General features: G+C 38.7%; 1 protein-coding gene across 26 annotated transcripts in view; it reads left to right on the top strand.

Annotated features, from left to right (window-relative positions):
• The window catches only part of PPFIBP1 (PPFIA binding protein 1), a 171,553-nt gene that overhangs the window by 115,039 nt on the left and 44,401 nt on the right, over positions 1-12,113 (top strand). For all 26 annotated transcript variants that reach the window (XM_055357898.1, XM_055357894.1, XM_031000861.2 and 23 more), the window contains exons 5-7: positions 7,078-7,164; positions 8,744-8,857; positions 11,021-11,152. In XM_055357898.1, coding sequence (XP_055213873.1) covers positions 7,078-7,164; positions 8,744-8,857; positions 11,021-11,152 — 333 coding nt within the window. The remainder of the gene's footprint in view (positions 1-7,077; positions 7,165-8,743; positions 8,858-11,020; positions 11,153-12,113) is intronic.

Below are 12,113 nucleotides of genomic sequence, written 5' to 3'. Positions count from 1 at the left end.
CCCTGTACTTTAAGATGGATACTAACCTTTTCATTAGTGCAACTGGGCATTTGCAGTTCAAATTATCATTTTGCCTGGGCCAGGGAGATCCCCTGGTTTCTTCTAGGATGCAGGTTATTTCTTTACTACTAATTGCTCCTGCCTGTTTGTTTCATAGATCAGACGCTGAATGTGGTAAAATACCAACACTAGTAGCCTGTTACAGTGAAGGGACATTAAATCTATAAGAATGAATTTATTAGTGTAGCTCTAGGCTTCTGGAAATGAACAAATTTCTTTTAAAATTCGGAAGTGTGTCTCCTGTGGTTAAAAAAAACTGTAGACTATGACATATTTGTTTAATTACTGAGGCTGAATTTTCTGTTTTGATTGTGAGATATTATAATGTGTGAACACAGATATTAAAAATGGAGAATTACTTGCTTTATGAAGCTCCAGATGTAAGAAAGCAAATGTAAAAATATGTCTAATTGTTTGAGTTAAGCAAGTAGTTATTTACTTTAGGTCTAACTTGATGAGTTGCCCTAGAACATTCTTATAATGTTTTTTTAACTGAGGATCATGACCTTGATCCATGTCAACAGAGGATCAGGTAGTGAGATCCCAAAGGTGTCTGACTATTTGGCAGTTTTAATTATGAGGCCATCTCAAAGTCAGCAGAAATTACAAAAATACAATTTTCAACAAAGTGAGTGAAATACTAATGGTGAATACTAATGGTAATAACACCAAAGCAGGCATCATCACCCATGAGATAGGTAAACAGGTGAAGTGAGGTGTTCTGGACTGGCTTCTGACCTGTTAAATCATCATAATACACTTCTCTCTTATTTTTACATTAAAAGTGAGATAATATTAATCCCAAATGTATATTTTTAAAAGTTGCTATAAAAATAAAAATACTCATAACTTAAAAGAGTTCAGCCATGGGACGTGCTCTCTGCAGGGCTGCTGGCTGTTCTTCCTGAGTCCCTGACTCCCAGCCCCACAAAGTAGTCCTCGTCCTACCACCCTCCGATCCCTGCTGCTTTCTGACCAGCTTTGCTTTTCATCTGTGCCTCCAGGAAATGTTTTCTCAGGCCTTGGCAAACAAGGTACATCTTAAGATTGTATCCAGTATGTGATCACGATTATCTGAGTTATGCGGTGCCTCACTGAGACATCCTAGCTAAAATTAAGGCAATTTTCCCCTTAGTCTTCAAGTAAACTCCCATGGAAAGTGTTCACAGACACAGAAAAACAAATTGACCAAATCGGCAGAATTCTTAGTTTACAGAGATAAAAGATGTGCTTTTCATGGAATCCTAGGCCACTGGTATTTGTTAGGACTGAATGGAAAGAGGTTTCCCTGTTCCTTTAGGAAAGTGAGTTAAGAAAGAAAAAGTGACAAGAACAATAGGGACTTTTTCTTGGTCTCATGTTATCCTTCCCAAAGTGGAAGAGAGATTCCTTCTCTAGATCTTCGTATCCTGTCACACATTGCTGGCTTTCAACAAATATTGAATAAATGTGTGAATCACGATATTGAATGAATGAAGTTGCTGCTATAGGAGCTGGGGCTTCACTTTTAGGAACACTAGGAACTTCTTTTTTCTCTGTCCTCCCCAAATTCAGGGGACTTAGGTGTGTACCTATGACTAGGGTAATATTATAGTCTAAACATGTACCCCGCCCCCCCCCCCCCAGCTTGCCCACTGCGAAGCTCATGCCCTCATTCCACCACAACCAGTGAGAGGGCGGGGGAGCGGAGTACTGCCACTGCCTGGTTGCTTGGTTTCCAGCATCACTGATATCATGTTCTTTGACTCTTTGGACAGTAGTGGTGTAAGATGCCTTATTATGGTATTGAACTCAAATGCAATATGACTGTGCTCTTCATGGCTGAAGGATTCAAGTCTTATCTCAATCTCTCCTCATAGTTCAGAGTCTAGTGGAGAGCAGGCATGCAGGAAATGTTTGCATGCGTGGCAGAGGTATAATTCTGAGTACAAAATGCTGTCATAGTAATTATTTCTTTTGGTAACTAGAGATAATGTTTACTTAAAGGAGATTTCATGGACTGAGCCTTACTCTTCCTTTCTTGATCCCGAATGTTTAAAAACAGAGTTATGAAATCAAGACCGCGTGACAATTTTAATAACTAGTTTTAAAAATAAGTATAATGACTGGCTGGAATGTGGTGTGTGCGTGTATTTGTGTATATGCAGTGTTACTAATCCAGCTATGCTTTAACATTTGTTGACCTTAAAAGGGGGCTGTTTTCTTTTCCCCATTTTAATTTAGATACTTACCATTCTGATTTAGGAATCTTACACTCAAAATTAGTTTCTGTTTTATAAAATAAATAAGCATAATTGTGTCAAATCACTGCTTGTATGTTGATTTTGGATTTAGACAGGACAGCAGAGCTCAGGAAAGAACAAAGCGAAACAAAGGGGAAACAGGAAAGACAACTGTAGACCAATGCAAACCAATAGAACCCAGAAAATCAAAGGAAAACACAGCATGATGTTATAAGTAAAAACAGCGGGTGAGACTCCTACCTTCCGTGAAGTAATAACTATTGAAATGGAATGGCAAGTGCATGGGGTTTCATCACGTGCATTTCTCTACTTTAAATCTATTTGAAATTTTCTGTAATAAAGAACATTTTTTAAACAGACACAAAGGAAAGATGTTAACATTTATTATGTCTTTATGCTTGATTATAATACTTCATAATTAAAAGGAAGTTGATGTAAAAAGGATTTCTAGCTGGGGAAGGTGACCACACCCACTTCTAAATGTGGGGCTTGTAACTGAGCTCACACCCGACCAATCAGGTAGTAAAGAGAGCTCACTAAAATACCAATTAGGCTAAAAGCAGGAGGTAAAGAAATAATCAAATCATCTAACACCTGAGAACACAGTGGGAGGGACAATGATCGGGATATAAACCAGGCATTCGAACCGGCAGTGGCAACCCCCTTTGGGTCCCCTCCCGTTGTATGGGAGCTCTGTTTTCACTATATTAAATCTTGCAACTGCAAAAATAAATAAATAAATAAATAAATAAATAGAAGGCTTTCCACTTAGATGGTGAAGGGAAAAGTAGATGGTGTTCTAATGTTATGTGTAGCACCTGCCATGTAGAGTCATGGAATTCGTTTTCCGGGTGAGGTTCCTGGCTAGCTCTAAGATTCTGTAATTCTATGAGGGATAAAGCATTTTAGATGTGTTTCTCCCCATCGTGCCAGGAAAACCTGGCAGAGGCCATAAGTTCCTTAATTAAATCCAAGTACCAATGTTACAGTTGAGTTAGATCTCCCCCACTGACTCTGCATACACACTATTGGTTGGATACTGTACTGTTGAAGTCCCCAAGTTGACTCCAATTTCGACTTAGCTGGATTGAATGCGGTCAATAAGGGGTTGCATCATGAGCTCAAGTAGAAAGGTAAAGTGATTTAGGCTTCTCTAATATGCTGTGGAAGTCAGATCGACTCAACAAGAGTTTATACTTAAATACATTTTAAGTTACGTGCTCAGGATTTTACAAACACCATGGAAGAATCAAAAGAAATGTAAGATGGTTTTGCACTGAGAAACTTAGGCTGAGTGACCAACTCACATAAAATTATTAGTCATCTACCTGAGGCAGAATATGATGAAACACTAAAGAGCACAGTTTAAGACAAGATCCAGAAGGTCAGCCTGTAGATGGGGAAAGGAGAATTGCCCCATGTAAAGAGGAGGTAGACATGGGTTATGAAAGACGGATTGATCTGAGAGGGAGGAGTGGGAGGTGAGTGGAGTGTTGGGTACAAAACCTTGGGATAGTTGTTGTAAAGGAAAATGGAAGAAAGCTCATTAAAAGGAAGAAATGGAAAATGATAAGTAGAAGTGGTGATTACAGGTCCCAGCAAAACAGGAAATCAAGGTTCCAAAGTAGAAGTGGAATGATGAGCTTTCAGGAAGGAGTTAAGAATCAGTTCTCCCAAGCCTGCAGGACGAAAGAAAGGAAAGAAATAAGAGGTAATATATATTATACTATTACGCACTGAGGAAGAAAGCATCTAAGGGAGCTCACACGAGATGGCCTTAACTATTGTCCATTACAAAGGCTCTGAGATCACCTCCTAAACATAGTGGGAAGAGAGAGTACAGGAGGAAAAAGGAGCCAGTCTAGATAGAGGTCAACCATGGCGTGCATACCAGATTATAGAGGACACATAAAGACCCACTGAGAAGCAAGAAGGGCAGATCAAAACCAAACCTGCAGTCATCTTGTATTCAGCCAGTGTTTATTGAACACCTATCGTCATTCTTCCATTCAACAGACATTTAGTTATCACCCACTGTATGTCACATGCCAAGGCAAATCTACTTGCAAAGAATGCAGAGTCTATTAGAAGAGAGAGACATGTATGCAGTCAAGTCTAACCTTAGTGCATTCAGAGTAATGCCTGCTGTAATGAAGGTTCATCTAGATACTGTCGCTGGCATATAGCAAACAGTGAATTCAAGGAAGACCTCACAGACCAAGCGCCGATAGAGGTGGACCTTAAGGAATGGGGAAAGAAGAAGAAAGGGTGGGAAAAGACGGTCTGTGCAGAAGGAATAAAAGTAGTGTGTGAAAGAGCATGCCATATATGGGGAGGTTTTGAGTGACCTGGTAGGTAGAACGTGGGAGTTGAAGGAAGAATAGAGACAATAGGGTATTTACCTAATGGATCTTACTGCCAACGTTCTTAATGCAAAGGAAACAAAATTGGCAGAAATATAAACACAGGTGGACAGAACAGTCTTTACCTACTTAAGTTAACACAAGGATATAACATTGATCACTCTTAAATTCTGCCTTATGTTCCTATAGTGACTTTTAATATACTAAACTACCCTTGAGCATTATGAGTGCTTGTAAATATCAATACAGTATTGAGAAAAATAAATATGCTCATTCTGAGTCAATTTTCAGTATCTGTTTCTATTTGGGGCTAATTTTGGAGAACTGGTTTTGGAACACCTCACTTCCATATCATACAAAGTAGCTTGGGAGGAAACACTGCTCTCCTCTTGCTATAATTTCCTCCAACCAGAAGAAAGATCAGTTTGTTTGTTTTTTTTCTTAAGACAGAGTCTTGCTTTGTTGCCCAGGCTGGAATGCAGTGGTGCAAACATGGCTCACTGTAGCCTCCACCTCCTGGGCTCAAGTGATCCTCCTCCCTCAGTCTCCAGAGTAACTAGGACCACAGGCGCACACCACCAAGCTTGGCTAAGTTTTTTTTTTTTTTTTTTTTTTAAGAGATAGGGTCTTGCCATGTTGCCTATGCTGGCCTCAAACTTCTGGGCTCACACAATTCTCAGCCTCCCGAAGTGCTGGAATTACAGGTATGCACCACCACCCTTGGCCAGTTTTACTTTTTGTCCTCAATAAACAGCAGTTTTTTTCTACTTACTGAAATGTATCTGTTTCCAAACTATTTTTACTTGTATGGGATTTTAAAAACAGATGCCTGTTAATGTCCATAATCAAAATAAGGAATTTAAAGCTCTACAGGGCCTGTCTTGGCACTTTCTTAAGATTGAGAACATGCGTTATTCATCCTGGCTCTTTTCCAAAAAACTGCCCTCGAGAAGTTGTGCACAATTTATTTTTATGTTAGTCCCCAGGAATGGAAGTTGTCCAGGCCACTCCATCACACTCTTCATAATACTTGTAATTTAATGCTGGGCACTTCAGTTAACAATATGAGCAGAATTATGCCGTGGTAATTGTAGAGGTATGTGGCAAAGCAGCTGATTTTAAAATTTTAATCCACTCTAAATATGCATTGCACCCTTACTAAATTAGCCTCTGATTCTTAGTGGCCTTTTGGAAAATGTATTCAGTATGCTAAAGTTTTTAGAAAAAACATTCTGAAATTTTCCTTTTCATTCAAGCCCTGTTTTTTTTTTTTTCCCTTCCCAGCACATGACTTTTATTATTCCAAGAATTGATACTGGAAACTGCATTTATTGGAAAGATAGAACAATGGTATCAGTTAATTCTGGAAAAACAGTAGATGTCACATCAGATGTGCCCTGGGCAGTAAAGTTATACAGTTTGCATTTTTTCTGGTTCTAAATCTGAAGGTATTATTTTCTTTTTCAGTTGAACCCTGGGTGGCCCCATCTAACACTTTCAGATTTCAGCTGGCTTTTATTTCTATTGTATTTGAATGAAGAATCAGGAAATTCTATTGGGATTACATTATCTTATGGTTATGTTGAGATTATGAGAGACACCACTTATGCTACTACATACATTTCGAAATGGTGCTTTTAGGTTTTCTGTTCTTTGTGAGCCTCTTTGTGTGTCTTTTTCATGACTTGCATGTGAGACAGCTGAGGAAGAAACAATCTATACGTCGTTTCTCAATCTATACTTCCTTTGGCATTTATACCCGCATAAATATACCGAAACATGATTTTTTTAAAAAAGTGGGGGGGGGGTCAGGAGGGAGGGGAAGAAATAGTAAGTAAGCATCAATATACACAGAGCACTGAGCCAGATGCTGGGGAGGTTACAAAACGAATTATAGGCTCTGCCCTGGAATAGAAGGTAACGTTATACAAAGAAGCAAACTCACAAGTTAATGAGATCAGGACAGAAAGTGTTAAAATGCAGATAAGTGAGGCTAGTCTGCGCTACCAGGGGAAGTCACTGTGGCCTGAGTGTTTAAGCTTTTGGAGGAAGAGAGACAGACCTCAACAGCTCGGGGTGCCCCCTACATACTCACAAAGCTTTGCCTGCCCCTGGGTGTGTGTCTGCTCTCAGTGAAGAATACCAGTAGCCACTGTTCCTTGTGGGTCATTATTTTCTGCTTGATAAGAAATTGTTTACTTTGGCAAAACATGCCTATATGCTTAACATGCCTGTCTTACCTCTTTTGTGGTAAATGAACCAAATTGCATTCTCGTATTTTCTGTTTGATAGTGACAGCTGTGCAGATTCAATTCAGGCGCCTTGGACTAAGAACACTTGTGATTTTCATTTATCTACAATATATCATTCTTAGAGAAGATCAGCCTTACCCATATTATTTCCTTTTTCAGACAAATGGACACCTACCTGGGAACGGAGATGTGTATCAAGAAAGGCTGGCACGTTTAGAAAATGATAAAGAATCCCTCGTTCTTCAGGCAAGTGATTTTTAAATACTGTTCTTTCCTTGCAGCATACTTACAAAGCCTTTTAAATTGGGGTGGCAAATTCAGATTGCTTGCAGCAATCAGACTGCTAGTAGAAATAAGCCTGATAAGCCATCTGTACACAATAGGGAGTGGTGAGGATTAGGGCAGAATGATGGTGTTTACACCCAGTTTAAAAGGAGCTGCCATTAATCATCCTCAGCTCTTGCAGGACCAGTCTGAATACGGGCACAATGTTGTCTGATCTGTTCTTTTTTTCTTTTTTTTTTTTGGAGGCGGGGTCTTGTTACATTGCCCAGGCTAGTCCTGAACTCCTAGGCTCAAGCAACCCTCCTACCTCAGCCTCCCAAGTAGCTGGGATTACAGGTGTGAAGCACCACACTTCACTGGATCTGATTTTTAAATATATTTTAATATATAGCAGAAATTCAGATATATGAATATAGCATAACATCTGAATATATGTAAGTTTATATTTCTGCATCTGAAATCAGAATATATATATTTAATTTTTCAATTTTAAAAATGATACCCTGTGTGAGACAAAACAAAACAGTGACTAGAACCCTCCTTGTGGGCTAAATTTGAGTTTGCTTCTTCATGATGTTTTAAATGCTTCACAAACATTTTTCTTTGGTATATTGAGCAAAATGAATTGAAGCATATTTACTGAGTGATGATTATGGAGGAAAAACTCAAAGATCTGCTATAAGCACTAGAGTTGAAGGACTAGCCCAACGGCTCCTCATGCACCTTTGGGTATATTGAGTTGCCCCCTGACTTTGAACGCATCTGTGATCTGTGTCATCTTCAAAGAGCTCATGGAATTTGAATTCCCTGGGTTTTGTTTTTGTTTTTGTTTTGGACAGAGTCTCACTCTGTTGCCCAGACGGGAATGCAGTGGCACAATCTTGGCTCACTGCAACCTCCACCTCCCGGGTTCAAGCGATTCTCCTGCCTCAGCCTCCCGAGTAACTGGGATTACAGGCACATGCTCCCACAGCCAGCTAATTTTGTATTTTTAGTAGAGATGGGGTTTCACCGTGTTGGCCAGGCTGGTCTTGAACTCCTGACTTCAAGTGATCTGCCTGCCTCAGCCTCCTGAAGTGCTGGGATTACAGGCGTGAGCCACCATGCATGCTACCTCTCCCCCCTACCCCTGGCCGGGTTCTTTTTCTTATTCTTCTTGAAGTATCAAATTTTTGATAATTTCTATTTCAAACATTAACTTTGTTTCCTCTCTTATACTGTCTCCACCCTGCCCCCTAAAAAGATAACTTCTGTGCATGCTGTCTCTCATAAATGGTTGAAGTAGCTTTAACCAAAAAGTATTGTACATTCCTAATCTACACGAATTTTCTCCAAATTGTATAGGCCTCCTTAAATCAAATAGCAACATATAAATAGGAATGTGAGGGACCACTGTCTTCTTGGTACTTCTCAGATTTTTTTTCTTTATAACCATATGAATGGTAGGATCATTCTTTTTTTTGTTCCATTTAAAGAAATAACGTATGCAGTGGGACCCAAATTCTTTTTCACTCATTGCATTATTTTGCTCTAAATACAGGTAAGTGTGTTAACAGACCAGGTGGAGGCTCAGGGAGAGAAGATTCGAGATTTGGAGTTTTGTCTTGAAGAGCACAGAGAGAAGTTGAATGCCACAGAAGAAATGCTGCAGCAGGTATGTGCAGACGCCATATCCAAGATGGGATTTCCCTGCTGAACTATTTGAGATGCTGCATTTCTATGTTGTGTTTGCTCTGATGCAGCAGTAAGTTTCTTGATTCATTTAGACCAGCACATTAAAAAAAAAATTGAGAGTAGCAGAGTCTCAAAACACATGCACACAATATAAAGTGTTTATGTAATTAGAATCTGGAACAAAATGTCAATAGGATTGTGGCTTATTTTTATTTTCTTTTTTTGCGTTCAGTTGGTTTCCTCTCACCCATAGCATATGTTTTATAATTAAGAAAAAATATAATAGTAAAAAATCTAATAATCCAGTTTAAAAATGGGTAAAATATTTGAATAGACATTTCTCAAAAGAAGACATACAAATGTCAAACAGACATATGAAAAGGTGCTAAACATCATTGATCATCAGAGAAATACAAATCAAAACTATAATGAGATACTATCTCACCCCAGCTAAAATGGCTTTTATCCTAAAGACAGGCAATAATAAATGCTGGCAAAGATGTGAAGAAAAGGGAACCCTTGTACACTGTTGGTGGGAATGTAAATTCATACAACTGCTATGGAGAACAGTTTGGAGGTTCCTCAAAAAACTGAAAATAGAGCTACCGTGTGATCCAGCAATGCCACTGCTGGTTATATACCCAAAGGAAAGGAAATCAGTATATCGAAGAAATATCTGTGCTCCCGAGTTTGCTGCAGCTCTGTTCACAGCCACCAAGATTTGGAAGCAACTTAAATGTCCATCAACAAATGACTGGATAAAGAAAATGTGGTGCTTATACACAATGGAGTACTATTCAACTATAAAAAAGCATGAGATTCAGTCATTTGCAACAACATGAATGGAACTGAAGGTCATTATGTGTGAAATAAGCCAAGCCCAGAAAAACAAACATCTCACGTTCTCACTTATTTGTGGGATCTAAAAATGAAACAATTGAACCCATGGAGATGGAGAGTAGAGGGGTGGTTACCATAGGCTGGGTAGGGTAGTGGGGGATGAAGGGAGAGGTGGAGGATGGCGAAGGGGTACAAAATAATAGTTTCCATGAATAAGGCCTAGTATTTAGTAGCATGTCAGGGTGACTATAGCCAATAATAATTTAATTGTACATTTGAAAATAAGAATATAACTGGATTGTTTGTAACACAAAGGATAAATGCTTGAGAAGATGGAGACCCCGTTTTCCATGATGTGATTATTACACATTGCATGCCTGTATCAAAACATATACCCCATAAATGTATATTCCTACTATGTACCCACACAATTAGAAAAGAAAATATCTAACATATAGGAGAGGCTCTGTAAGGTCATGGACGGAGTATGCACTTGAGCAAAACCTCGTAGGTTTCCATTCCTGCTGTGTTTTTATTTTTTTTTTCCCTGTATGACATTAGGCAAGTTCCTAGCCTCTCTGTTACTATGTTTCCTCATCTTTTGATTAAGGATAATAAGAATTTCTACCTGATAAGTTTTTTGTGAGGATTGAAATAGTATTTGTTACAACTGGTGCCTGGCACATAGCAAACATAGTATCATCATCATGAGTGTTATCATCAGACTGAAGTATATATATGGTTTATGCATGTGTATCTACACAACATATGTCTCCCTCAGTAAACTGACATGTGCTTATTTCTGTTCAAAGGAGGGTAACTAAAGTGAATAGTCCTTTTTTATTTTATTTTATTTTATTTTTGAGACGGAATCTCTGTCTGTTGCCCAGGCTGGAGTGCAATGGTGCGATCTCGGCTCCCTGTAACCTCCGCCTCCTGGGTTCGAGTAATTCTCCTGCCTCAGCCTCTCAAGTAGCTGGGGTTACAGGCACCCGCCACTATGCCCGGCAAATTTTTGTATTTTAGTAGAGACAGGGTTTCACCATACTGTCCAGGCTGGTTCTCAAACTCCTGACCTCAAGCGATCTGCCTGCCTCGGCCTCCCAAAGTGCTTGGATTACAGGCGTGAGCCACTGTGCCCAGCCGCAAGTGAATAATTTTTTAAAAGTGTGTAGATTCAGTAATTATACTTCACTATATCCTCTACTTGATAGGTGCTGCTTTGTGCGATCATAAATGAGGTGAATTCACGTGACTGTTTATAATAAAAGACTTTTTGAATGTATCTGTTAAATTATAATAGGAGCTTCTAAGTAGGACATCCTTAGAAACTCAGAAGTTGGATCTGATGGCTGAAATATCTAACTTGAAGTTGAAACTGACAGCTGTAGAGAAGGACAGATTGGATTATGAAGATAAGTTCAGAGACACAGAGGTGAGTGATGCAGTCTGTCCTCCCTCTCTCTCTCTCTCTCTGTCACTCTGTCTTTGTCTCTGACACACATGCATTCCTAGGGCAAAGTTGAAATTCCCTGGAGGTGTGCAAGGAAGGCAGTTAATTACTATGTACCATCATCCTGCTTCATTTTAAGAATAATCTTTCATTACATTGACTTTTTATCACTAAATGCTAATGGCAATTTTTATTTTTAGACTTTTGATATGAAGTATTAATCTTTTTATTAACCTTTAGAAATACTTTTGACTTTAGGATATTTGGAGCATCCGTCCATCCATACTGTTTTTCTTAATTTTCTAAATAATGGGCTTAAATACATGGTTTCATTAGTAGTTATTATTTAGGCACACTGATTATTTACTATGTAATTGGATTTTGAAAATCTGTATAGAAAACATGCTAACATTCTATACTCACAAAATCACAGACAGAACTTTTTTGAGGTCTTTTAATTTGGCATTCTACTTTTGGTCTATTCCACATGTAAATCATTCCAATTAAATAAGACTCACTGTACTTCTACAAAAATCAGGGTACATTCTGTAACTTGAAGTATCCATTTTAGTGGCTTAACAAGCTTTATTGTTTGTTCTATTTTGTTAATTCAGGCCTTCTAGTTTGTTTGCTTTGTGACATTTGGCAAGTTCTTAACCTCTCTGTTGATTTTTGGTGGAGACAGAGAGCATATCCATTTGAAACATACATTTGAAATGAAGTATAAAGAGTTGCAGAAATTTCTTTTCTCTGAGAGCCATCTCCCCTCCTTTTTTCTTCCTATTTTGTTTCCTTGGTTGGAGTATGGAAAGGTGTCATGCTGGATTAGAAAATGGGTACCAAGGAGAGAGGAGAGAAAATGGTTTACTTATTTTTCCCTTCTGTTTTTATTTCAATCATGTATTTCACGCTGACTATAAGCCAGCATGATACCAGGCATTAC

The sequence above is a fragment of the Gorilla gorilla genome, chromosome 10 (genome assembly GCF_029281585.2).
Source record: "Gorilla gorilla gorilla isolate KB3781 chromosome 10, NHGRI_mGorGor1-v2.1_pri, whole genome shotgun sequence".
NCBI classification, from domain to species: domain Eukaryota; kingdom Metazoa; phylum Chordata; class Mammalia; order Primates; family Hominidae; genus Gorilla; species Gorilla gorilla.
Note: the sequence above shows the minus strand (reverse complement) of the source record. Positions and strands in the feature narration are given on the sequence as shown.